Source organism: Archocentrus centrarchus, chromosome 16, assembly GCF_007364275.1.
Source record: "Archocentrus centrarchus isolate MPI-CPG fArcCen1 chromosome 16, fArcCen1, whole genome shotgun sequence".
Lineage (NCBI taxonomy): Eukaryota > Metazoa > Chordata > Actinopteri > Cichliformes > Cichlidae > Archocentrus > Archocentrus centrarchus.
The window spans coordinates 26,797,002-26,824,785 of record NC_044361.1 but is presented as its reverse complement, the minus strand read 5'-3'; the positions used below and the strand labels follow the sequence as shown (position 1 = coordinate 26,824,785).

General features: G+C 43.9%; 2 protein-coding genes across 3 annotated transcripts; both read right to left on the bottom strand.

Annotated features, from left to right (window-relative positions):
- Positions 1-3,644: 3,644 nt before the first annotated feature.
- Positions 3,645-17,573, bottom strand: atn1 (atrophin 1). The gene is given in 15 exon segments (XM_030750143.1): positions 3,645-4,396; positions 7,269-7,449; positions 7,619-7,762; positions 9,362-9,560; positions 9,562-9,666; positions 9,668-10,799; positions 10,801-10,919; positions 11,050-11,266; positions 11,400-12,510; positions 12,513-12,698; positions 12,701-14,225; positions 14,404-14,523; positions 14,882-14,983; positions 15,451-15,585; positions 17,337-17,573. Coding segments are annotated over 14 exon segments (5,202 nt in total). The 5' UTR covers positions 15,478-15,585; positions 17,337-17,573; the 3' UTR covers positions 3,645-4,362.
- Positions 17,574-20,947: 3,374 nt separating this feature from the next.
- On the bottom strand, positions 20,948-27,223 carry LOC115794502 (gamma-enolase). Of its 2 annotated transcripts, none has more exons than XM_030750050.1 (13): positions 27,143-27,223; positions 26,508-26,593; positions 26,263-26,358; positions 26,082-26,140; positions 24,661-24,730; positions 24,405-24,538; positions 24,038-24,260; positions 23,762-23,959; positions 23,151-23,227; positions 22,657-22,781; positions 22,437-22,545; positions 21,687-21,745; positions 20,948-21,526 (listed from the first exon to the last, which is right to left on the bottom strand). In XM_030750050.1, the coding sequence occupies exons 2-13, from the start codon at positions 26,590-26,592 to the stop codon at positions 21,457-21,459; spliced, it is 1,305 nt and encodes a 434-aa protein (XP_030605910.1). In that variant the 5' UTR covers position 26,593; positions 27,143-27,223; the 3' UTR covers positions 20,948-21,456. The 2 variants fall into 2 exon arrangements, with proteins under 2 accessions (XP_030605910.1, XP_030605911.1); XM_030750051.1 differs by lacking the exon at positions 27,143-27,223 and adding an exon at positions 26,947-27,076.
- Positions 27,224-27,784: the final 561 nt, after the last annotated feature.

The window sequence follows — 27,784 nt, the reverse complement described above, 5'->3', positions numbered from 1 at the left end:
GAACGATGACAGTGGTGCAAATATTTTAGAGGAAGAAGCAAAGCGTGTTATAAAACTCTCTCTCAGGCAAAACAGCTGAATGAAAATGGAACGCGTGGAAAGGAAGATATTTTTGCTGGAAGGAACTTTGGAACAGGAACTAAAACCAAATTAGTCACTGGCGGGTTCAAGCCCAAACATATGACACTGAAACTTCACATTAGTCTGTGGCACCATTTGGAACATCATATTCTGACATTTCTTTCCCGATCTCTCAGTGGATGTGTTTCTTGAATATTGGTGAGGAGCTCTCATTTTAAAAATAACATACTATTACTGCAACAGCATGTGTTTTTTAAATTGTTATCTTGACTTTACTTTGAATAAATCTGGAATAACTACTCAGAGTAAACATGATTTTATATCCATTATTAATCCATTATTAATATTAATTAATTAATTGTGCGCATCTACTTAAATTCATGCAAGTAGCTACCAAGGGCACATGAACGATAACTACACACAGGTTTATACCAGCTATAAACCTCTTTGGGTGTTGAAGCTGTCCCTGCTTTTTGAACATGTGACTTTATTCATCTTACAATAAAAAAAGCATGTTGATCTGCAGCCTCGCTAGTTTAAATTTTGAAAGTAGAACCAGAAATGTTAGGAAATAATGCTGCTGTACATACGTAAGAGTATGTCTTTAATGTCAGTACAATGACTTTCATAAAGTACTCCAGAGGTATTTCTAGCAAGTATAAGATACTATTAAGATGCAGTTTACCTAAAGAATTGAACGTACCTGAACTTGTTTGAGCGGGAAAGTTACCAGTTACCAAAAAATAATGCAGCCAGAAGCAGAAATACTCAACTTTACAGCATTAGAAATTACATTCATCCTACAAAAAAAAAAAAAAAATGTTGTCTCCATGGATATCTGTGTAAGCTTGTTTCCACCACTGAAAAAAAGAAAGCATTTTTTGCCATCCATAAGTCAAAACTTGAGTTAGATACATCAAAATTTCAATTTACTAACTCAAATTTCTGCTAAAATAATTCAAAATTGAGAAATTCTTTTGAAATTTTGAGTTATTAAATCCATTTTTTTTTTTTTTAGATAACTCAAAATTTCAGCTTAGCACTGCCAACCAGGAAGCTCAAAAAAATTTTTTCAGTGGTGGAAACAAGCTTCCAGATTCCCCCTTCATAACAACTCTGAGTGGGGAACATTTTTTCATAACTCATCCACCTGGATACTGGAGTGAGCGGTGTCTCCATCTGAATCTGTTAGGCCTCTATGTCATGGTCATGGTTTTCTTTTAGTTCCATGGATTTTTGAAGACTAGCTGTTTTCATTTGTGATTCCTGTTTATTTCCATTTAAGTATATTTAACCATGTTTTCAGTTTCTGTTGCTTAGTTAGTTAATCAGTCTCCATATTCATTTGTTTCCTGTTTTACTTTGTCAGTCTCTTGTGCTGTTTAATTTACTTCCTTGTCTCGTTTTGGGATTACATTCAGCTGTGCTTCCCCACCTCTTCCCTGATTATTCCTCTGTATATTTATTGTCTCAGTTTTTCCCTTGTTTCTTGTCGGAGTCTTGTTGTTGCAGGTAGCAGTGTCTGCTCCTGCAGTCTCTGTGTTTCTAGTGTTTCATAGGTTATTTTTCCCCAGTTCAGGTGTCTTTAGTTTTGTTGCTCTTTGTGTTTATTTGTTCATGTTTTCAGCCAAAATAAAGGTTCACCTTTTGGGTCCTCACCTCTGCACTGTGACACTGCCAACACTTTGAGTCATTAAACTGGATCGTTTGTCTATGTGTGCACTGTTGGTGCCTTTTGAAACATTTTTAATGTATTATGTTACTAAAATTGTGGCTTGGTGTGTGGTAAAGACCACCCAAGAAGCCCTTCAGTTGCATTAATTAGCTGATAAGTGCGTCTGTGCATTGCATCCATACACTTCATAAACACAGCTTGCTAACCAAGCTAGGTAGGGTTAGGCAATAATTTAGCATTCCACCCGCCACCCATTACGACAGCGGCAACAACTCTAACGCTCTTCAAAATGTGGAGTCCAAAAACCAATAGGTAATGTTGCAGTGACTGCATCTATGTTTTATACTGTCTAAGGACTGCACTGCATATTTTGGAGCCTCAACCTTAGCAACTTAGCTAACACCATATTGCTTTTTTTAGGGCCAGTGACCAAATGTGGACTAGAAGTTAGAGTGCTAAGTTATCAGCTGTTTAGCAAGCTGCTTCAGAGGCAGATACCTGCTAATTACTGGTAAGTAACACACTAAGAGAATCTAATTTTACTTGCCTAACTTATTGCTGGCTTTGCTGTTGACTGGTTGAGTGACTCTTGCTTTCCTATCAGCTTGAAGCAGTGGCAACAAGGCATTTTTGGCAGAGAAGTGCTAAAATTGTCTCATTGTGTGGGAAAATCCCAGTAGAGAAGCAGTTTATGAAATACTCAGACCAGCCCGTCTGCCACCAACAACCACGTTCAAAGTCACTTAAATCACCTTTCTTCCTCATTCTGATGCTCAGTTTGAACTTCAGTAGGTTGCCTTGACCATGTCTACATGCCTAAATGCACTGAGCTGCTGCCATGAGACTGGCTGATTAGATATTTGCGGTAACAAGCAGTTGAACACGTGTACCTAACAAAGTGGTGAGGGTTATGTTTCATAGATTTTAAAACAGTAGCTACTAATAATACATTTTTGTTTTATGTCCATGTATGAAAAGAGGCTCATGCCAGCCCTATAAAATCCCTCAAACAACCTCATATGTCTTTCATCTTTACCTTTCTCGACATCCTCATCCATCCTGGAAAAGGACTGATGAAGTGCTAATAATAACCCCCAGATGTGATGTCACCGGGGGGAAAATCAGGTTTGTCCTGCTAGAAATCACTTTACATTACATTGACACACTTATTCAAGGTGACTTTAAATGGCCCACAACCTACATACCAACTCAATAGAATGGCCTGTACAATATATATTTCAGAAAAAAGGCCATCAATCAGTGCCACAACAGCATGAGGAGCTTTTATTGCACAAAAGGGATGCAGATTTTAGGCCTCTGAGGATCCATGTTAGACAGAATACATCAGTGAATATTAGAAACTGCAATAACGTTAAGTTTATTTAGGCAGCTCTGCGAGCCAGCAGAGAGTCTGTCTGACGTAAGGACCGTATTCACTGATCCGTATCTATTTGAAGGAGATTCCTCTGGCGGGACACGGTGAGAACACACACAGCCCCGAGCCTTCAGCAGTGTCAGTAAATCACACTCTCTCAGCTCCTCCTTTCTTTTCATTTCTGTCTTTACATCCCTTTTCCCCCCTTTTCATTTTTACAGTGCAGTAAGGAATGCTCGCTCTACAGGGTGGCTGGTGTTCACTGGAGCGACTCAACTCCCATGTCTCACACTCATCCCATGTGTCTCCTATTAGCTACACTCACCAAGAGAGGGAGGGAGAGAGCGATGGAGAGAAAGAAGGCGAGCAAGAAAGGGGGGGGGGGGGAGAAGAATTTGATATGCTTTGTGCATGAGTGACTTGTATAAAACAAAGACAGGGGAAATAGTCTGAATGTATGTTAGAACTGGGGGGTGGGACGGGAAACAGTGCACACACGAGCACTCGAGAAACTAGCAAAAAAAAGATTATAATTTATTTCCAGATTTTTTTTGCCTTCCTTTGCATCTTGTTTCACAAGTTAAATTGAACATAAAAAATAAAAACTGACTGCCATACCATGAAAATGTAAAAAAATAATACAAATAATATGTGCTGTATATATAATTATATCATTATCAACAAACGGACAACATTAATCATAATAACAATACTATTGATCGCAAACATAACAGAACACTAAATTGCTGGTCTCATGCATATAGAACGCCCCTCAAATACAAAAGAGGGGGTAATTACTAAAAATAGAACTAAAAGTTCCACCAGTTCAGAATAAGCGCCTATAGCTACATGCAATGACATAAAAGGGACTCATGTACACATTTCCTTCTGGCATCAAGTATTTTACATATACTGTAGTTCACTATTGCCACCCCCATCTAATATACTGTACAGAGCACAATACAAAACAACATAATGCAGGAAAGCGCTGGAGTCTGGTGCCGTTCGCAGGGACTCTGTGCAACGTTTTCACGCCCTCCTCCCTCTTTTGTTAATCCTTCAAAATCTTCTTGTTTCCTTCTGTGAATTCCCTGTCCGTTAGTCCAGCTTCTGTAGTGAGTCTTATGTTCCTTCATTGTTTTCAGTGCTTTTTGTTTTGCTGTATTTGTTCTCTTTTGCACACACTCTCCCTTGGGTTTTCTCCATGCTGCTGTTTGTTGCTGCCCCTCCCTCACAGGGTCTTGTCGTTCTCTTTCTTCAGGTGACTAAAAGGTGAAAGGAGGAATCAAATGAGTGTATTAACCTTAGGTTTGGACAGAGGTTTGATTTAATCGCAGTGCATTTAATGCTCAGCTTAAGTGTGGGACTGCAGCTTAGTTTGTTGGAAAATGCTTCAAAGGCTCATCCCCGTGATTAAAACTTCTCTTTGGCCTTCATCTACAAAAATAACATCAGTGATGTTTGTAGAGTCAGCCTATGATCAAGGCTTGTTTAGAGGCAGATCAAAATGTAGCATGCAGATATCGGTTACCGAACAAATCCAAACAAAGTGTGAGGCCGAACGTCAGTTTTGGGGCCATTTTATTTCTTAGTTGAGTTTTCGCTCCCCCTGTTCCCATGCATGATGGAGTGTAGTAATGATAAAATGAAAATACACCCTCTTTCAATTCTAAGGTTTTATATAATAGAGATATCATAAAAAAACTGTCCTTAGCAAGTCTTAAAGTTGAGATGATTACACCCTGTGCCACATTGTTCCAGAAATCGTGTTTGTTCACATGCAGCTTTGCAAACTTAAGCCGTGCTTGTTCTTTTAGAGAGAGGAGTCTTTCTTCTGGTAACCCTTCCAAACAAACTGCAGTCTTTTACTGACTGTCCTGTCATGAACTTCAACATTTAACATGCTAACTGAGGCCTGTAGAGTCTGAGATGTTTTGCAGTTTCTCTGAGCATTGCACAGTCTGACCTTGGGGTGAATTTGCGATATCCACTCCTGGGAAGACTGATGACTGTCTTGAGTATTTTCTACTTGTGAATAATCTTTCACACTGTAGAACGATGGACTTCAAATTGTTTGGAATTTGCCTTATAACCCTTCACAGTCTGATGGGCAGTAACAATTGTTTCTCTAAAATTGATGTTTTTCCTCCTCAGAATTGTGTTATCACACACCAAGACTTCTGCTTTTATAGAGGTGCTCACACTTACTGATGATCAAGTAACCAAGCGCCTCTGATTAGCAGCAGGTGGCTGCTTCTTACCCTCTTAATTCCTATGGAATCAGTAAAGGTGTACTTAATTTTTCACAGTGCTTCTGCATTTTGGCTTAGTGGGTTTTTTTTTGTTTTCTTTTAAAATAAATGACAGGTATTGTTGGTCACCCGGGGTTCTATTTACCAAATTTTAAGACCTGTTAAGGACCACATAGTTTTCATTTTGTCCTGGTATGGTTACCATAACTGCATAATAACAAATGTAGCCAGGAAACAGTAGGTAAAAGATAAGCTATAGATGTATAGAAAAAAAACAAGTATCTTCAGGAAGATTGTTTCCTGGATTCAAATGGTTTTTTTTGTTTGTTTGTTTGTTTTTTTGAGGTGACAGATTCAAGACACTCACTCAAAAAATAAAATAAATAAAATAATTAAACTTTTATTTTCATGACAAAGTGACCAGTGGAGCCAGCTGCACTTTTCTAGTTGGAGTTCCATCAATAAGACTCTTAGAAACTTGGATAGTACTTTGACAAAGCTCCATAGTACTTGTCCAAGATTTAAAGATTACTATAACTGGAGCAAAACTAGAAAGAGCCAGTAGCTCTATGGAGAAATCCCAGTCAATGGAAAATAACCAGCAGTGTAACCATTTTAACCAGGTTTGTGTTCAACCAAGAATCAGAAATAACAAGAAAATCCAGAAGTTTATGTCAAATACAGTAAAGTAGACTTTGAAGCACTTTGTGCTTACATGCATAGTCACCACCCAAAGGTCCTTTCTAAATCATAAAAAAACATGTAAAGTCATTTTATTGTTATTTAAAAGAGAGTATAGGTTTTTTTTTATTTTACTTTTAAGTATGCAGAAAATAAAACTTTAGGTCTCGGGTCAGGATTGAGTCCCAGCTAGGGTTCAGATGGATCAGGGCTTTAAAACAGTGCCTCAGTACCAATAGAGGTCTGAATATAAAAACTAATCAGCATATTTGGTCGAACAAAACAGTTCTGGCTTTCTATGTGTTTAAAGATTCAGCGTCTATTTGTCTTACATGATAGCCAACAAGCTATGTTTGGGTTTTGACTGTTGGTCAAGCAAAAACTTCCTCTGAAGACGCTGTGTGTAACAGAGCACTGCAATTACATTATATTTGTCTGAAGTGAAGAAATGTAGCACCTTATTGCATTAAACTCAGTAATCACACTTTCCCTAATAAACCCACTGCTTGTCGTGCATCATGGTAAAGTGAACTGAAGCCAGAAACAACAGCTATGCACATCAGTTAACACAACATCAGTTCATCAGCATCTGACAAAACAACATGCTACAACGAAGCCACCAGCCAAGAACTCGATTCAGAACGCTGTTAAAACAGAGCGTATGCTGACCCCAACCAAGAAGCCAAAGCTTGACCTTCATGAGCTCTTGCATTGCAGCCTCCATTTCATGTTTATCTGTACCCGTTTCTGCAGCAGAATCACTGTAACCACAGCAATTTTCTGTGATGTGCTTTTGGGGTGGTTTTCACCAGCTTTGTGTTAATATTTAAACACCAAAAGAAAGATATTGTGTGTTGTCATTAGGATAGAAATTTGTATCAGCGTGTGAGAGTGCAGCCTAAAGTTTATACTGGTTATTATTTTACAAAGCATCTCAGGCCATGCTGAAGAGTAATGTAACAAGAAGTGTAATAACTTACATTCTGTATCAATAACATAATGGATAAATTCTTTTAAAAAAATTATATATATATATATACATATATATATATATATAATTTTTTTTTTAGTAATGACCCTGGAAAAACATTCTGCTACATCATCAAAAAGAAAAAAACCAATATAATTAGTCAAAAATTAAAAAAAGACTAGTTAGAGCCATACACTGATGGCTACAGTGGACACAGATACACAGCCTCTGTACCTGTAATATTCATCCTGGGTGAGGGAGTGGTGGTGATGGTGATGGATCCACTGTTGTTCCAGGGCCAGTCTCTGGATCTGCAGCTCTGCACTCTGGGCCTGCTGCATGGCCTGGAGCTGATGGGCTGCAGACATGGGGCCGGTGAGGGAGGAAGGCTGGGGCAGGTCACGGAAAGGAGCGCCTGTCACCAAAACAGAGGGGAAAGAGCAGCAGCAGCAAGTGGGAAAGGGAGATAGGAAAACAGGGATCATTCATCACTGCCAGAGTCAAAATGTTTCTTCTTTAGCTTTCAACACTGTTTTTAGAGAATAAAACTGAACTAGTACATGGACGAGGAGCCTTCTCCTCACCGAACAGCTGTTGGCGGAGCACCTCGCTGTCAGTGAGGGGGTGAGCCAGGATAGGGGTGCCTAGTGTGGCTCCTGGGTAAGGGAGGCGTGCCAGTGGAGACCCCGATGCCAATGGGTCCATCAGGGGGTGAACCCCGCCCGCCGCTGGATGCCAGTGATGTAATAGGAAATACAGGAGATTATTGTTGCTGCATTACAACAATGTTTTCAACACTTAAAAGACTTTAGATTAGATTGTACTTTGGTAAAAATATCAATTCTCCTTTGATAAGCTCACACCACCCATAAATAATCCAATATTACAGATTTTAATTTGACTAATCTCCCCTTTAAGGTCATGTAATTTTAGAGCACTATCTCGTGCATCTGTGATAGGCTCTGGATGTCTTTCAGTTTTGAAGAAGTGGACAAATTCACGAATAGACAAATCTGGCAAGAACGGGTGGGCCAATATTGTGTTGTTGTTGCCAAAAGAACAATATGTTTTCAATAAGCTGTGTACCGGCGTCCACTGGTACGCATCATAATTGAGGTTGTTTCATCCAAATGTTTTCCGTCAGATGCTACAACAGAACTCACCCACAGGGATGAATTCAAAACAACGAGCATGCTCTTGGTTGCGCTCCTGACCTGATGTGTCACCTTTGGGCTTGGACACGAATACGAAGACCAATAACTTTATTGATCCCAGAGGGAAATTCATATGTCTGACATAGCTCATCTGCTATCTGTATGAGAACTGAAAAGCCTGATGGCTGTGGGTACAAATGATTTTCTGTATCTCTCCATTGTAAAACGGAGAGAGAGAGCAGACTTTACTACAGAAAACAGCCTCTAGGTCTTTGGGTTTTAACCACAGACTCAACTCTAATCACCAGGGATGATCCTCAACATGAAAGTCAGGTCGGTTTGACACAAAAGTTGATGTTTGCTCTTTGCAAAAGTTCGAGGTCACGCACCACACAGTGCAAATGGTCAAAGTGGGACTTCACAGAAGCTTTCTAACTATAACAGCAGCACTGGAAGCAGTCCAGAGGTTCAAATGGAAATGACCTTAAAGACAACATCAGCCAAATTCGGTTATCATTTTTGTTTTTTATGAGAAAAGTCTGAATTTAAAGATGGGTGAGCTAGTTATTTACTCCCAAAAAGAGGTCTGAGTCTCTTTAAGATCTCTTGATAAAACAAATGTCTTTGAATAACACTGGTCAGATGTTTCAGAGAAACTATGCAATCGCAGGAAAGCTGTATTCAATGCTAAGCTAAACTAATACAAAAAGTAATTATACTGGAGTTAAAGGATAAGGCTGGCACTGTTTTTTGTTTTTACAGTGAGCAGAACCATCAGTGTGTTCTGTCAACACTTTCCGACTCCCATGCTCATTTTGGATGTGCTCCTAAGATAAAGACGAAAATCTTTTAAAATGGGTCACAAATATTTTTTTTTGTTCTCCTCCTAAAATGTGCATTTGTTTTTGGTTGATTTCAGACACATTTGCTGCAACAAAAAAAAAATTGTATAGTACCTGTATTCAGTGTAAAAAAGGAAGACGTCCGGCTTTGAAATTTTCTTTCTAATAGTGTCTATGCTCTACAGAACACCACCAGCTTTATCCTTTGGGTTCCCAGTAACAAGTTCTGTAAGATGAACTTTTGACTCCAAAATTTCTGAATGACACTTCTGTGAAATTTGAAGATTGGGGAGCCAATATAGACGACAGCATAGTTAGTAGCAGTGGGTACCTGTGTCTTGCTGGTGCAGGTGAAGATGTGAGTGGATGTGTGAATGCTGGTGATGATGAGGCGTCACATTTAACATCTGAAGACGCCCCAGATTCTCTCCTCCACCTCCTCCACCTGTACCGCCTCCATTTCCCCCTCCTGCTCCTCCTCCTCCTCCGCCTCCTACACTTCCTCCCCTTTCTCTCTCCCTCTCTCTTTCCTCGCTCTCTGTCCCCAAAGGCCGGCAAAGCTGCTCTGTCCCTCTCCCTCTCTCTTTCTCCACTCCGTTCTTGCTCATAAGAGGCAGGAGAGCGAGTGGGAGTGGGGGTAGGTCTCAGGGGGAGCGGCCGGGGCAGGGGCTGGTGGCAGATGAGAGGACAGGGAGCTGAGAAAGGAAGAATGGGGGACAGGGTGGTGAAGTGAGGCGGCGTTGGAGGTCGGCGGGGCAGGTTGAGGAGGAGCCGAGGGAGGAGCGGCAGGGGCAGCTGGGGCAGCTGGGGGAGCCGGGGGAGCAGGTGAAGGGTGAGAGGGGAGTGTGGGTGGGAGGAGCGATGAAGGGGGTGGATTTGACAGGGACTGTGGAGCAGGAGGGTTGGAAGGTCGAGTTACAGGAGCCAGGGTTGGGTTCTGGAGGTGAGGTGGGCCAAGTGGAGCTGGCGGAGGAGGAGTGCCATAGATTGATACCTCATTACTTCCTGTTGCACTTCCTCCAAGAAGCAGGGAGTGTGCGTGTGCGTGTGCATGTGCATGTGCATGTGCATGAGCATGCGCATGGGCATGGGCATGGGCATGGGCACTGGCATGAGCATGTGAATGTGAGTGAGCAAGAACCACAGGATCAGGTATAGACCCTGGTGGGTAAACCCGCTCATCACTCTTAAACTCAAATCCTGGCTTTATTCGATCTCGGTGTGCAGCCACTGCGTGAGGAAAGCCAACACCTCCTAATCCCGCACCCCCAATCCCTCCAGGTACTGGGCCTCCTGCCACTCCAGGGTGACCACCAACACCTGGAGCACCTTCCAGGCTGCCACCATACAAAAATCCCAAGATGGCTGCTGCAGTAGCTGCATCAGTGGGCAGGTGGTGTGGGTGGCCTAAAGCATGATTCTGAAACTGAGGAAGGAAAAATGAGGGGTGGACATGGGGATGACCGTGATGAACTTGTGGGTGGTGTGCCGGTGCACGACTTGCTGCCCCAAGTGGAGACATTGCATGTGGGCGAGCATATTCACTCAGAGTTCTCAACGCTGGGGTGTCAGGGCCTAAATATGGTCCTCCTAAACCTATTCCCAGGGCCGCCTGAGGGCCGCCAACCACTGCTGGCGACCCACCCATGGATGGTAAGAGGAGGGAGTGGGGAATAGAGTGAGAGAGGGTGGGGTGGAGATGGTGTGCTGGAGGAAGGTGAGCATGAGGATGTGAGGGATGATGTTGGGATGAGGGGGAGGATGGGAGACAGGGTGCCCGAGGAAGAAGCGGAAGAAGATGAAGGGTCAAGGATGATCGAGGATGAGGTGGGAAAGAAGAGTGAGGAGCCCTGGCGACCTCCTGCTGGAATGCTGGCATCCTTCTGCTGCTGAAGAGAAAACAGGAGAAGACAGTATATCACATGTACTCTGGTCTGCTGTACTCCCATTAAACCGACCAATTTAATCGACATCAAATCCATTAAATCTGACACGATTATCACCCTGAAATGCGCACACCTGTAGATGCCGATCAAGCTCCCTCTCACGCTCACGCTCCCTCTCTCGTTCCCTTTCTTTCTCTCGCAGGTCTCTGGCCCGCTGCTCAACCTCCCTGCGGGCCCTTTCAATCATCTCATTCCTCTTCTTCCACAGTTTGGAGCCGTCTAGCGGGACAAAGAGGACATCGCTGCGGGCACAGGAATTCCCACTGCCGCGGTCAAGGACCTTGTGAAACCTAGAATCATGAGAGACGCCAGTGAAGTACATCATTATTACAACCATCAGGAGTCAGCGCCAACATAACAATTATTGTTACTGTTAATTACAGGGAGTGAACACATTTACAATCTCAATTAGGCTGACTTTACCGTGCTGATTGGCTGGCGTGGATAGGAATGTCTACAGGTTTTGGTTCAGGCGAGGGACTTCTCAGCACAGGTGGTGGACTTTCACTCTCTTCCCTGTCTTCTATTGGTTCTTCCTTAATGACAGGTGTGGGAGGGGGACCTGATTCCAAATGTCCATCTCCACCAGGGAGTGAAGAACTGGAGGCGGGTGTAGAGATGCCATTGTTGTTGTTGGCAGAGTTACTAAGAGGTGGAGGTCCCTTTGAGACATTCTGAGGCGAGAGTGACTGCGAGTTGGTATTGCTGCTGTTGGGTGCGCTACTGTTGCTACTGCTGTTGGCCATGTTACTGCCATTGTTTCCATTAGAGTGGTAAGATCCACTGAAAGGTGGGTGGTTGTTCAAAGTGCTGTGATAAGGGGAAGGGCGGCATCCAGGTGAACAGCTGGATGGCACACCTGTTGCTGGAAGTGGCATGCTGGCTGCAGAGGAGGAGCCAGGGGGAAAAGATGAGAAAGCTCCCATCTGATTGGTAGATGGGCTGGGTAAAGGAGAAAGGGGTGTCGGAGGAGTCTGGGCAGAAGACTGGTAGTGTGGAGGACGTACACTGGGTGCCATTCCTGAGGGGGGAGGTTGGGCATGGGAGGCTTGAGGTGGGGGCAGAGAAGGCTGAGGTGGTGGAGGGGGATAAGGAGCATTCAAAGGGTGTCCATGATGACTGGAAGAGGAGGAAGGAGACAGTGCAGGAGGCTGACTTGGGCCACCACGGTTTTGGTATAGAGAAGACTCTCGCAGACTTGAGTCCCTCTCTCTGTCTCTGGGCCCAGACTGGTAGTGGGGAAGAGGTGGGTGGGGGTGCTGTGTTCCTCCAGGTCCTGAATACTCTCGTCCCAGGTTTGGAGTTACCCCAGGGGAGTTTAGGTACTCTCGATTTGGACCAGTGGAAGGAGGCGCACCAGCAGGAAAGTCTTTTCCTCCAGTGGGTGGATATTCCCTGTGAAAGTGGTCTCCCCCAGAGGAGGGCGTTTGTGCCTGGTCCATGGGAGGAAGTAAGTCCCGGTTTGATGAGTTTGGGGGATGTGGGTGGGGGTGTGGTGGCAAGGAAGGATGGGCAGGGTGACTAGGATTGTTTGGGGTGATGCAGGTGGGTCACGGTTCAGCATGGGGGTGACAGGTAGCCCGCTGGTTGAACTTGGGGGGTTTCCCTGTGGGATGGAGTTGTTGTTAGGGTTACTGCTGCCTACAATATCTCTTGTCTGGCCCCCAAACTCACCCCATCTGCTTCCATCTTTGTCTCTGGGATGCCCCCCGCTGGCTCCACTGGGCCAAAGTCTCTACTCTGGTTTTGGTTTGCCAGATTAAACTCCCTTCCTCCTTCACGCTCCCTTTCACGCTCCCTGTCTCTGAAAGCCGGACCAAAGTCTCTTCTTTCTGGGCCCAAGTTAGGACCATCTCTCCCAGAACCTTGGAACTCCCGATTCTGACTGACTGACAGAGCCCCAAACTCTCTGCCTAGGATGCTGTTGGGCCCACCCATCCCACCACAAGAACTGTTACTATTTGCCCCGCTGCTATTGTTGCTGCTGTTCGGAGTGGAGAATTCCCGGTTGATCTCCCTCCCCCCACACTCCCCCCTCACTCCCCTCTCCCTCTCTCCTGCAGCCCCCCTCTCTCTGTCCCCTCCCCCTCCAGCATACCTGGGAAGGTACTCCCTGTGAGGGTGGGGGTGAGGATGGGGGAGGTAAGAGGGGTGGGAAGAGGAGTGGCGAGAGGATGGAGGGTTGTAAACGGAGGGAAGTTGCTGCTGCTGAACTGGGGGCTGGTGTTGTGGTTGGTGTGGGTGGTGGTTGCTAGGGTAACGGGTGTAGCCCCAGCTAGCCTGGCAACCAGTTGCTGTGCCACCCTGCCAGCTGTAGTGGTGAGGGTGGGTGGTGGAGGGTTGGGTCTGAGGTTGAGACTGGGACTGAGGCTGGGGGCCAGTCTGTGGCAGCAGAGAAGGAGGAGTGGACTGAGACTTGTCCAGGAGTTTGTCTCCTTTTTCTAGTTTGTCTCTTTCTGTCTTAACCTCAGTAGGTATGTTTTGTCCCCCAAGCTCCAACGGCTTCAGGGCAGGTGGAGGAGGAAGCGGAGGGGGCAGGGCATGGGGAATGTTGGGGCTGTTATGGGAATAATCTCCTCCGGAGATAGTCGTCTTGGTCACGCACTGTGTGCTGGCTTTGGAAGTCATTCTGCTGCTGCTAAGTGCAGCATCAACGCCTGTCGGTCCGCTGTACTCAACTTTACACATCAGCTTGGAGTCCAGGGAGAAATATGACTTTCTCCCACTATTGCTGTCATTTGATGAATCTCCTGCTCCACGGAGAGAGGGAGTCAGACCAGAGGAAGAGCAGGGAGTGGAGGGGGGCTTAAGAGATGGGCAGTCCTCAATTCTTGCATCCACATCTCGCTTTTCTCCATCTGCACAGGGCTCCTCGCCCCTTCCCTCCCGCAACACTCTCCTATCCTCTCCTGTCACCTTCCCCGCGCCGCCCTCTTTGCCTTTCTCCCGGTCTCCTTGCTTTGGTGAATCGGGGCCATCAGATTCGGAGTCCAGGCTACCCAAAGGGGAGGCAGAGAGACTTGGAGATGAGGAACGATTGTCCTGGTCTATATCCCTCCCGCTGCTCAGACTGCTACTGCTATTGGCTAGGCTCCCTACAACTGAACTCCTGCTGCCCTGAGATTGGCCGTCTTCATTGTCACTCTCACGGGATTGGCTGGCAACTGAGGGTGGAGGTGGGACAGTGGAAGGAGCTGAGGTGTCAGTCGAGTGTGTTGATGTTGGAGGGTTTGGAGTAGGGGCTGAATCCTAACAAGAAAAGATGATTTGTGGGTGAGGTAAAAACTTCAATTGTAATATTTGCTGTCTATGTAATGGCAGAAGATAATGATATATCTAGCTGAGACATCACCTTTTAGGTGATTTAGTTGAATCAAAGCTTTGTAATAGGTCTTTATATAACAAGTTGATGAAATGTAACACAAACCTGAACTTTCTGCCTCTTTGGAGGAGACACAAGTTCCTCCCCCTCACTCTCTGATGAATCATGCCCTTGTGATCTGCGACTGAAGCGATTTCCAGCCAATTCCTCACCAGTACCTCTTTGCTAAAACAACACAAGACTTTTAATTCTGTAGTGACGCTTTTGAATCCCTAATAGGCCTAGGTCTGTTTTTAGAACAAAGCCTCGCTCGCATGCACACTCTCACATACACACATCAGTGTCAAACATGAAACATCAAAGATTTCAAAGTGCTACGGTGTAAAACACACAATCTAACAATCCTAACACTGCAAGGGGTACGTCTCTGGCAATCACACGGATGACTCATTCACTGACAACACATACGCACACAAATTCAAGAAACAGAGGCAGGTCTTTATTGTTCATTATGCACACATACACATTAATGTATGGCCCAAACAGTAACAGGAAAAAGGAGATAAAAGAGGAGGGCTCTAACCGTCTGTCTGTCATTGCGTTCAGGGCGAGAGGGGCTGGGGTGCGGGCGTCTGCCCCGTCTTTCCTCACTTGCCCCCCGCCGTCGCCCACTGCGCATGGGCATCTGTGAAGCAAAGTGCAGCAAAAAGAGGAAAACATGGCAAGTGGGGAAAGTGTTAAACTGGGACAAATATAGAGAAACATTGCAATATGCATGGAGAAATAAAGAAATTATTGTAGCAAACATAGAGTTAAATCATGCTGAAGGAAAGTCAACCTCGTTCAATCCAAGGTGGAATTTAACAAGGATGACAAGATGTAGTGAATAAAAAGGGGGAAGGTGAGAGGAACAACAGGAGGACATAGGGAGAAGGGGGGGGTGGGGGGGGGGGGGGGTCAAATTTACATGTGGAATCTGTTTTTAGACAGCCTCTTGCAACCATATAAATAATTTACTTCTTAGTTACTCAGGCTGCTTTGAAATTTGATCACATATTGAAGTAATTATGATCTCGAAGCAGTAATCAAGAGTTAGGCAGGTACACAATCCCTGGCATCATTGTGAAAAGCAGACACAGGCCTTATGCCTACCGATTCTTTGTGTGTCCTTGTTTTCATTATTTCTTCTTTATAACATCCATTTTACAACACAAGCCATTGCAGGGACTGAACTGGTTCCAGCTGCTTACTGATAGGGCTGTACTACACGACGAGAGCTACCGAAACCTGTGAAGAAGCATAAACAAAGAAGGCATGGGAAACCCAATGAGAATACAAGGCTGTGCATAGCACAAGTTCTTGAAATGATGGCAGCATTTAGTATCATAGCTGAGTGCAGCGTTCAAGAATTTGTGGCATTATGAAAACATCTGAGTTTACAACTGCAAAAGCACAGTTACAACATTTAAATTCCCAGCATGCTTCTCACTGTATCGGCACAACTGCTTTCCACTGGGCTCACAACAGCCTGCTCTCTGCACTCTTGTTTTCACCCAAAACCTAGCAGCACAATAGGTTAACCCACTGTGACTGATAATACATGCAGAGCAGAAACGGTGCCGATTGGTAGACTTCACTTCGGATCGCAGTCTGCAGAAAAACTCCAGCAAAACATCTTGGGAATATGCGGCCACACCCCCCTCCTTCCACCTTCACAACAACAGCCCAAACCCACAGCCACTTGTGGTTAACCCACATGACCTGGTTATGGCCAGCAGAATCACATGCGTATTTATCCAGCCAGCCAGCCACCCATTAGGGAAAATGCATAGTGTCAAGATCTTTTACCCATCTGATTGACAATGTAGCCCGACTACTTCACAGGGGCCCGTCTAATCCATTCATTCATGTACCACTATGATGAAAAAATGGCTCATGTATATTGAATGAGGATATAAATAGTGCATACCGCTAGAGGAAAAAAAAGAATAGTTAGCAGAGCTGTGCTGTGTAGTCTGTAAATATGTCTGTATGTGTGTTTATTTAAAGCAAGTAAAGCCTGTAACAGCCTCACTACACATGGCTATGCATTAATTAGAGCGTGCTGCAGTGACTTCAGTTTTTAGAGTAAAGTCTTCATCACTGTACACACTCTCTACGCATATTTAGAGGCGATGTAGTGTATGTGTGTATGCACAGTCCCCCAATTCACACACGACTAAGTTCATGCCACTGGAGTAGAAGCATTCAGTCTGCCTGGTTGGTTTCTGTACACACACACACACACACACACACACACACACACACACACACACACACACACACACACACACACACAATGCATCTCAGTTACAGGTGGCAGCTACTGGCCTATCTGTGGTCCACTGGCAAGTCCTTGGCCATGGTCAGTAAACAACTGCATTTACGCCACAAGTTCCCCTCTCCACGCATATGTACACACATGCATGCATGCAGCACGTACATTATCAACAAATTGGCCACTGCATGTGATGCAAAGCAGCAGCATGCAGTTGCTCTGCTTACATCACCAGCGAGCGGGGCACTGCAACGACTCTTTCTTCTTTCTTGCTGCTAATGTTATTGATACACATGCAGAGGAGACCGGCCAAAGCTGCTCTGTGGTCTGCCTTACAGACCATCCACAACGGGGGAGAGACGTGTTCAGCAGCACATACATGTTCCCGGTCAGAATGGATGCCTGTGCAGTGCTGTTTCTAGACGCTGCACATCTTAAAAAAAAAACAAAAAGGAAAAAAAAAAAAAAAAGAAAAAGAAAAGAAAGACAGATGATATGGAATGGCGAATCATGGCATTTCTCACCGGCTCTCCCTTTTCCTCGCTGGAATGTGGGTGCGTGTCGTGCGCTCAGTTCACATTAATTCACCGGGACATAATTTAGCCATAACGCAGGGTGATCATTAATGCACAAAGGGGGGAAAATGGGAGGGAGAGCACAAGCGTGGCCAACAGGAATAGCTCCAAACACAAGTATAAGCATCCATTTTCCTTCGCCTTACCTATAATATCCAGCGATGCGTGCTCCCACTCCTCTCACTCTCTTTTCCTTTCTCTCCCTGTTTTGTCGTTTTATGTTGCACGCTGACACGCACACCTCAGAGCCCAGTCGTCTGTCAACAGAGACTTGTGCTGGCTCATATTGCATCGAGCTCCGACCATAACAATAATGCAGAGGAAATCTCTTGCTATTCGTTGTAGGAAAAATACAGGGGTGCCAACTGAAGACTGTACAAATTGATGCGTACCCTCGCCTCTTCCCCACCCCCTTTCGCCCCCTTTTCTCTTTTGCCCCCCCCCTCTCCCACCCTACCTACTCCCCCTCTTCCTCTAAGACGACTTGCACTTTTTTTAATACCCCTCTCTTCTGGTCTTACAGTCACAATTTTTCAGCGGAGGGGTGAGCCAGAGAGAGGGATGCACGTTGGGTGAGAGAAAGGGAGAGAGGAGAGGGCGTGATTTGCATAAGGGGGGGGGGGGGGGGGGGGGGGGGGAGTACTGAGGCAGGGAGAAAGAGGAAGAGAGGCGCAGAGAGAGGGCCAAAACTCTGAAGAGGGAGGGGATCAAGAGGGAGGGTCTCTATGTCTCTGTTGCCTAGTCCCTCTAGAGTCACCTTTACTGTATGGAGAGGCTCGTACTGAATAACTATGGTTTTATCTTGCAGTGAAGCAGAAGGAAGAGAAGACGAAAAACAACGAGAGGAAATGCTATTTGTTCTTAGGGGTCCCCCTGAAGGTAGACTAAAGAGAAAACAGACTATTAGGTATTTTAAAGGCAGTGACAGCGAGTTAACAAAGGCGGCTCGTTTGTATTAATTAAGCAATTAATAAATGATCAATTAAATCTCTCTCTGTTGTTATATGTCTGTCTGTCCAGCAGCTCCTGTCTGTCTGGGGAAAAGCTTGCAGCGGTGTGCCCAGTCAAGCGGCTCTGCAGACCTCCTCCTCTTCCCCTCTCCGCTCCCGTCCCTCTCTCCCCTTCACTCAGCCCCCTGTCCCGTCTCCTATTGTGTGGTAACCATGGAAACCCGGCCGGAGACTGTGCGCGGTGCGCCTGCGCAGCTCCAGCGTTCCTTCATCATCATCACCAGCAACCGGGGCGCGACAAGAACCGAGCCCCGCTCGCGCTCCCTCTGCTGATCGGTGCGTGTAGCAATACCCGATTCGCTGCCACGCGCGGACACAGCCACATGTGCGCTGCTGTGAGAACGAGATGAGCCTAAGCAACTAATTTAATAATTACATGCTCTATATTAACCTTTTTTTTTTCATCCTAGAAGGGGCACACTGATTAGATACAGTAAGTGAAAGGTCACACAAACTGAATAACTGAACTCAAACTTTTGCTGTTTTGCTATATTCAGTTCCTTTATTGTGGCAGCAAAAAGTTAACGCGCAACCTGTAACAAAGTAGGATTGAATTAGCGGCATAAACAAAATAGGAGGACGGTAGGATAAATAAAAATTATTAAATTTTATCTTACTGAGCTCCACACTTTACTTTTCTGTTTAATTAAACTTCCTTCTGAATAGTTTTACCTTACTGGGATTTTTATTTCAATAAGCAAAATATTTAGTCTACCTTATTTAAGCTCTTTTGTGACAGTATCGCTTAACAAAGAAAACAATGCACAAATACAATTATTTTATATTCTGTTAATTGTAACTACATCAGAAAGCCAGAAGTAAAAACAAACTTCATTACCACTTGACAGACTTGTATGAAAAGATCCAATTTACAATTTATGAACTAATTTTATACACAAATTCATTTTCTATTCTGATTTACTTTTGTGTCTTGAGTCATAACTGTTAGATATTTACAAATGATGCTCTGTTATTAAGATTAAGGTGTGACAGGCACAATTGAAATGTTTTGAGATCACAGAGGAGAGCCATCAGCTGAAACCTGTAACATGTTGCAGATCAGACATTCAACTGAGATTCATTCACATAATGCTGCAATTTAGGCATTTTTGTAGGGGTTGTTTAGTTTTCTTTTTACCATTTAATATCAGGCTGTATTTTCCCCATGTGTGCTGTACATATATTGTACATTTATCAAAAGATAGCTATATTAAGACTACTTCACATAATTTACATGTTTATTAGCCCACGCTTCAAGTGTCTCCACTTCTACAACCTTATTGCATTAATCTAGCTATTATATATAGTTGTCTTTCCTATATCTTTGTGTACTGTCAAAAAAAGTAAAAAAAAAAAAACCAAAAAAGCAGAAGTTGGGAAAAAAAATTCAGTTTTCTTTATATGAAGTTAAAGTCAGCACCTTCTGTGATATCCTGCTGTAATAGGAGTTTTTAAAACAGTTTTTAAAGGCTATTTTTATGTTATATAAAAGATGAATAATATGAATAAGAAAAAAAAAATAGCAGCTGTTGCACTCCTGCCTGTGAATTTAACATTTGAGGCAACTTTCACTCCTCGGCAGGTCTTTTTGAAAAAAAGGCAGAAATGATGGAGGGAGCTTCATTACATAACCTTGCCCCTTACCCTGCAGGCACAAAATAAAAAAGTCCTTGGACCTGGGGTATGTAAAGCAAACACAGCCTTTATTAATGTTACCAGTTAAATGTGTGATTTTCCTGTCGTGTCAAAAATATCTGCTGTGAAGCAGACAGTGATAGCTCAGCAGGTGCTTTGCCTCTGACAGCTGATTATATTTAATGATGTGATTTTAATGGATTTCTCTCAGGTGTCTGCTTAAGTCGCAGTATGTATAGAAGTCAAGACAGATATCAGCTAAACAACCTCAACATTTAGCTTTTATTGTACATGAACAATGAAACCAATCAGAGACTCTTTGTCCCAAACACAGGCAGAAAAACTAGGTTGCATATGTGGGAAACAAAGTTGTTTTAATTATCAGCCTAAAAAAAATAAATTCTGCGCAATGAATGCAGGATAAAGCAAAAGGATGAAAAAGATAAATCTCAAAACACAGAGGGCCAGTAAGGAGAAGCTATGACCTGACAGAGGGCAAAGACACAGGGCTTTTCTCATTTTACTAATTTGTGCATCCTCATCTCCTTGTCTTCAGTGTCCTCCTGACTGTGACCCAGAAATCCATCTCAGTATGTCATGTTGAAGGATGACTCAATTTCTAAAGGGCATCTAGAGGACAGAGGAGGCTGCAGGAGCAGCTATAATTGAGTGTGCACAGGTGTATCCTTGCAGAAGTGTTTTTACCTGCATAAAAGAGGTGTGGCCGAGGTCTGAATATCCAAACCGTGGTGAGAAGAGGACTCTAAACTCATCCTTCTAATCCATAAGTCATTCCAGTTACAAATACCATGACACAAACTCCTTAAAAAAAAAAAAAAATCCCTCCCTGCAGAATTTGTCTTAAAGGATTCCTTCATTTCCCTGCCAGTTTGAAATTATAATCACAAGTCCTGTAGGATAATAATCTTTAAGAATTTAGCTGCCATGTCAAACGCCTGTTGTGATACCAACATCTGGTGTGTTAACATTTCAGAGTTACAGGGATGCAGCTTTCCAGTTCTCTTTAATAACTGACTAAACTGACCTTTAAAATTATGAAAACAAGGACAGAGTGAAGCTTCTCCTTAAAAGAAACACACCCAGTTCTTTGGTTCAAGTTAACATATCCATCTCTTTATTAAGCTTCACCTTCAACAGACAAAGTAACAGACAACTTTGCAGTAAGCTGTTAAACAGGAGGAGGAGGAAGAGGAGGAAACAACAGGACACAAAAAAGATCAAAACACTTCTGCACCAAGTGTAAAGGAGAGAGTCTGGGGGCTCAGGAAAGTGAGAGAAACTAACAAGCCCATGGAGAGAAGTGTGACTCATTACTCAGATTTTTTTTTTCCCCCCACCAGGCTTTGCTTAGGATTCACTGCAGCTGCCTGTAGACAATCATCTCAACCACTCGCTGAAGTGTTAGATCAATATAGTGTAGCTAGAATGTGAAAACGAATTTGTTTTAATGCTTTTAAGTTTAGCTTTGTGTGTTTAGAGCTTTGCTGATACACGTAAACCTCTCACCACATAGAACTAATCAGGGAAATATGACAGGATTTATATATGTGTGGGTTTTTTTTCCTTTGCTAAGATCACTGGCACCCCTCCCCACCCGCCTCTAAAGGGCACTGGGGTTGCGGAAGTTGTGCCCAGCAAAGCGAGCCTGGTCGCCCAGCTCTTCCTCAATCCTGAGAGGAAGAGGAGGAGAAATGCACAGCAGGAAGATGACAGCAGATAAAAGAATGAAGAAAAGAGCAAGAGACATATAAAAAGTAGTTAAGTCCTATAGAGGAATTAATTTGCATAGTATGGGCATACATTTATGCAGTATAAGCTACAGATACCCACCTCATGAGCTGATTGTATTTAGCCAGACGTTCAGATCGACAGGGAGCTCCAGTTTTGATCTGAATGATGACAAAAATGCCAACAGTTACAGATGCGGCTGAATTTTTACTAATAATTTAACAAATCTTGGCACGCCTGCCCATCAGTTCGCCCGTCAACAACAGTTCATCCACTCCAGTTCCTACTTTGCAGGTGTATTACTGGGAACCCAGTAAGTGCAGTGTTGAGGTTGAAGTCATTTTGATCTGCAATCCTCATAATTTGATTGTTATTTGTTTTGAGATTTAGGCTGCCTGCATGTGAAGCATTTAGGGAACAGAATAACCTGGTTACACTCTCCCTGAGCAGATGTTGCACATTTTATAACTAATACTTTGTACTGAGACAATAACTAACCAGTGTTTTGAAATTTAATATATAGATTATTTTGTGTACAATGTTAAAAAAAAAATCTGAGAAAAGCAAACTGCAAATTATCAGCATTATGAAGCTGCTGTCACTATTTTGCATATTTAGCTGATATGTGACAGCTGTCATCAATGCACTGATCAACTTATTCAATTAATTAGGAAGGACTGTTTTGTATGGTATATGTTTTGCATGGTCCCAAAGTGTCATATTGCACGGTTGTCATATTGCTAATTTTGCATTGCCTCAGGACAGCTTACAGCATGTATAGTGCAATCAGCAATCAGCTATAAGCAGCTAAATTAGGAAATGGGCATGACCTCTCAGTGTTGCATGTGTTACCTGTCCAGTGCAGAGACCAACCACCAGGTCAGCTATAAAAGTGTCCTCTGTTTCTCCTGAGCGATGGCTCACCATCACTCCCCAGCCATTCTCCTGTGCCAGCTTACACCTGCGAAACCAGGGGGGAGAAACAATTAGTATAACTGCAATGCACGCTCTCAAATGCAGGCGTGTGCGCGCGCACACAGGTTTCGGCTTGAAACACAAAAAGCCAACTCACGCTTTTATGGCCTCTGTAACGGAGCCGATCTGGTTGACTTTGAGGAGCAGACAGTTGCAGGCTTTTTCCTCCACAGCTCGTTGTATTCTTCGTGGGTTGGTGACCGTCAGATCATCTCCTACAATCTGCACAAAAAGTGAATTGGAGATCGCAGGAATTAGTATCACGTGTACTTATTCAGGCAGTATTAACGTTTGTTGTATCTGCAAGTATGTAACTCAAGTTCTACCCCACCCAGAACAAATAAGCATCATAAAAAGGTTAGAGGAAGGAGACATGGGCTTTTGTGGTTTGGGTATTAGTATTCAGCTACGAATATCAATAGAAACTTGCCTTTCACAGCTTGGCTCAAACTGCTAAGTAAAGTTACTTCTGCACCATTAATTTTGGCTGTTCTTTGTTTAATTAAAGGACGAGGGATACTGGATTACCTGTTGAGGATGAGATGTGCTAATCTATTCTAGATATCAATGACACAATTTGCAATATCTTACCTGGATACCCACTGAGGCTGTGAACTGGGACCATGCAGGCCAGTCATCCTGGTCAAAAGGATCTTCAATTGAGACCACTGGAGGAAGCGCGCGCGCACACACGCATGCACGCACGCACGCACACACACACGTTAGATCATTTTCCTCCATGAGCCAAATATTACGACATGATAGGAGAAACACAAGCCCCACTGAAATTACTAGTAACTGTTCTAATGCCTTTAGATCCACTGATATTAGTTACAGATGCACACATCCACATGGCCCACAAATAGTATGCACACCATTTACAGGGTAAGGAGCCACATCACAGTAGGACCTTGCTTGCCAAATCTGCAGTGTAGCACATAATTAAATCTTCTTTAACAGCTCTGTGTGTCAGGAGCAGAGACCAGGCCCTTTCTGGCTCTCTTTTTCTCTCAGTTTCTTTGCCCATTTCTTTCTAAACGTGACAAAAGAAATATCGCGAGTGCATCGCAGGAGCACTGATGTTTTGATTCAAGCTGACTGTGTGTAGAGAAATCAATAAATCCCCCTTATTTTTAATGAATAGGAGCTGTTCACATCATGTTCCCCAGAGAACACATATACTAGCACACCACATTACACACCTGGGTAGTTATTAATGAAGCCCTGGTAGATGGAGGCCAGTTCATCAGCAGTGATGTTGCGGGCAGCGTTTGGTGGAGACTTAAAGTCCAGGTCATACTTGCCCTCGCTGAAAAACTCCGAAGCGGCAACATCCATCCCTATCACCACCTTGTCTGTGAAGCCCGCCTTCTCTATGGCTGTCTTTATCAGCTCCAGAGCTGTAAAAAGAAGCAAGAACATATATGTTATGGAGATTAGGCGGAAGGAGAGTGTTCTCAGGTGGTTGCTGTTCTTACCTTCACTGTTCTCCTGTATGTTAGGGGCAAACCCTCCTTCGTCACCCACATTTGTAGCATCCTGACCATACTTCTCCTTGATGACACTTCTCAGTGTCTGGTAGAGTTCCGCACCCACACGCAGAGCATCACGGAAAGACTCTGCACCCACTGGAAGTACCATGAATTCCTGCATGGCCAATCGGTTCCCGGCATGAGAGCCTCCGTTGATCACATTAAAAGCCTAAAAGGAGAGCATTGATTTATAAAAAAAAAAAAAAACAAAATATTTGGTTATTTCTGGTTGAGATATATATATATATATATATATATATATATATATATATATATATATATATATATATATATATTCCAGCATAAAACTCACAGGAACTGGGAGGACCAGCTCTCTGTTTCCTGCCAGATCAGCAATGTGACGGTACAGGGGGACACCTTTCTCTGCTGCGCCAGCTTTGCATATGGCCAGCGATATTCCCAGAATAGAGTTGGCACCAAACTTAGCTGGAGGCAAAATAGAGGCAGTCACAAACATAACGCACACATGCAGTCGGCACTCACTGGTGCGGAAACGTGTCAGTACAAATATATACCATCACCCCACATGAGATGTGAGCGAGGCTTACATTTGTTGTCAGTGCCGTCCATTTCAATCATCATGTTGTCCAGTTTCTCCTGCTCCAGCACGCTGATCCCCTGAAACAAAAACAACATGTCCCTCATACAGTAAACATTTTTTTTTTTTTAATTTCAGTCCTGCTCTGCTGTTCACCAGGTTGTGTAATATAAACTCGATATTCTTTTGTGGCTCCCCGTAAATTTAATTTAATTTAAAATCCTCCTCACATACTAAAGCCTGAGTGATGAGTCCCCTCCATATATTAAAGAGCTCATTGTACCATATTATCCCAATGAAGCACTTGGCTCTCAGAGCACAAGCTTACTTGTGGTTCCTCTAGATCTAAAGGGAGGCAGAGCCTTCAGCTATCAGGCCGAAGGCTCCTTCAGCAGGAGAAAGGCTCAGAAGATTGAATTCATTTTTCCCTTTTTTTTTCTTTTTTTTTTAATAAAACTTATAATTAGGGTTGGATTAGATGACCCTAAGTATCCCTTAGTTATGCTGCTATAGGCTCAAGCTGCAGTGGGACTTCTCACGATGCACTGAACACTTCTCTCTCCATGCACTTATCTGCCTTATCTTTGCATCTCCCCCCTCCCGCTTTGCCCATTGTTTTTCTTTACCCACAACCTAACTGGTTGCAACAGATGGCCGCCGCTCCATGAGCCAAATGCTGCAGGAGGTTTCCTCTGAGCAAAACGCAGCCAACGCCAAAGTTCAAAATCTGCTGTTCCTTTAATGGCCTCAAGTGGCCAAAAAAATTTAAATTCAAAACTTCAGCCTTGTAAATAACATATACAGTCCCAATTAATTTTAGTCTATATGGCTAAGTGAGTGCAGCACGGTGGCGTGCTGGTTAGCACTGTTGCCTCACAGCTAGAAGGTCTGGGTTCGATTTTCACCTTGGCTTTTCCGTGTGGAGTTTGCATGTTCTCCACGTGTTTGCGCAGGTTTTCTCCGGGTACTCCGGAGACATGCAGTTGGACGGGGTTAGGTTAACTGGTGTCTCTAAATTGCCCAAAGGTGTGAATGGTAGTCTGTCTCTGTGTTAGCCCTGCTGGCTATCTGGCAAATAATATGACGGCGTGAAGTACAGCCCATCCAAGATGCTTGTGCTTAGATTTGGTGAGTAAAATTCTAGTATTTTATACGCAGTATGTCACTTAGCACTAATTAGCAGATGTGTTTACACCTGTACAACCTAGCACTCCACCCTGTGGTTGAAACAAGGTCAATTCTGGCAAAAAACGCGATGTCATGGTGGCTTTGCCCATGTTTTCTTTTCTTTTTTTTTTTCTTCTCCCCACTGTTTGCTCTCTGTAATATTATACTGCTTCATTTACAACACAAAGCACCTTTTGAGGAGACGGTTGTTGTGAAGTGGCGCTATGTACAGTAAACAAAACTGAGCTGAACTGAATTACTCACAGACTGGATGAGTGCAGGTCCAAGGGTGTCATTAATGTGAGCGACAGCCTTCGTCACACCTTCAGAGGGAGATATGTGTCAGTCAGTCCCCATTTTGTTACAAAAGAAAAAGGACCATTATGCAAAATAAGAGACAGGCAGAGAGCTTGGTGCAGGGGAGACATGTTGTAAGTGTTCACACCTTTGCCCTTGTAGCGAGTCTTGTCTCCATCTCGGAGCTCCAGAGCCTCGTAGATGCCTGTGGAGGCACCACTGGGAACAGCAGCCCTGAACAGACCTGGAATCGAGGTGGATGATTGGTGGGCGGATGGAGACGTAATGGGGTGAAAGGTTGAGGGAAAGAGGGCGGAGAAGGATGCGGTCAACCTTAATGAAATAATCTAAACATTTATCTGAGGCATTGCACAAGAGATTTTGTTTTTCAACCTTTGTCTGTATGCAGGTCTACTTCCACAGTGGGGTTTCCCCTGGAGTCCAGGATCTCCCTGGCAACAATATTCGCTATAGACATCCTGTTTATAAAAAAAAAAAAAAAAAAAAAAAAGGGAACATTGGCCACATTTAAAATGCAGATTTCATCCAGAGCTCATACACGCATTCTGATAATTTAATTAGAGAAGGAAACACATGAGCAAGCAAAGCTGTGCATGAAGATGCAGCTCCGTATGAAAATGCTTCGTGATGTATCAAAAGCACTCATATGAAAAACAAGGACTTCACACTCGCTTCCTCTTTCCCACTTGAACACACACTGTGATGATAGTGACGCAGCCTTGAGGATGGAAAGCTGTGGAAAAGAGGCTTCCTAGGAAGATGCTCACACTCACAGAGAGAAAGACATAAATCAGAAACCAGTGATGCACACCTATTTAAAAATCTTACTGTCACCCTGTTCCAGACCACAAACCAGTTCAATTTCTCGGCTGTTTCAGTCAGTGACAGAGAACACGGACCAACGGAGATGAGACAGAAAACAGAGCAGGTGGAGATGAGGAGAGGTGGGGAGGAGGATGAGAGGGATGGAAGGACGGAAGAAACAGATCAATCTTTTTAAACGTTACCTGCAGCTTGTTTGAAGTCTGGTAGAGAAAGTGAGCGAATGTGGGCGAATGAGAAGGAGCGAAAGGGATGGGGAGGTGGGAGGAGAAGGGGTGAGAATGTACAACACACACGGGGGGAGGGGGAGCATGTGAGTCATTGGAAGATGCAGAGGAGGGGAGGGAACGAAGGGAGCAGAGAGAAGAAGAGATAGGAAGGAGGGATGGAGTAGCAGAGCTGGAGTAATGTGGATTTGAGTATTACTAAGAGTGCAGGAAACAATCTGCACTGTAACCATCTAACATACATTGCTACCTTTCGCCTTCACAGTCCTGTCATATGTGAAGCTCTACGCGCTGCGCGTACATCTGCTCACTACTGATAACTACAGAGGCACGCATGACATGAAAATATTGTCCCAGCAATTTGATACAAGAAACATTAATTTGCGGTTCCTGTCAGGTCCAAGCAGCGCTGCGATACAGCTGAAGAGTAAGTGCATGTGGATGACAGGCAGAAACTGTGACAACAAAGAGACCACAAGGAGGATACATCTTAGCAAAGACAGCAGAAAATAAGGTGCCTTGTCGGGGAACATTGGAGATCTAATGATAGGGATTAAAGGAAACAAGAAGACAGGTAGACAGGAGCAGGAACTGCCGGAG

Bases quoted from the DNA above. Each gene is read 5' to 3' on its own strand.
- LOC115794502 (XM_030750050.1), bottom strand. From the start codon at position 26,592: ATGTCTATAGCGAATATTGTTGCCAGGGAGATCCTGGACTCCAGGGGA. The intron at 26,141-26,262 runs GTGTGAACACTT...CTCCCTCTGAAG, and splicing joins GACTCGCTACAAGGGCAAAG to GTGTGACGAAGGCTGTCGCT. The intron at 21,527-21,686 runs GTGGGTATCTGT...TCTTCCTCTCAG, and splicing joins AAATACAATCAGCTCATGAG to GATTGAGGAAGAGCTGGGCG.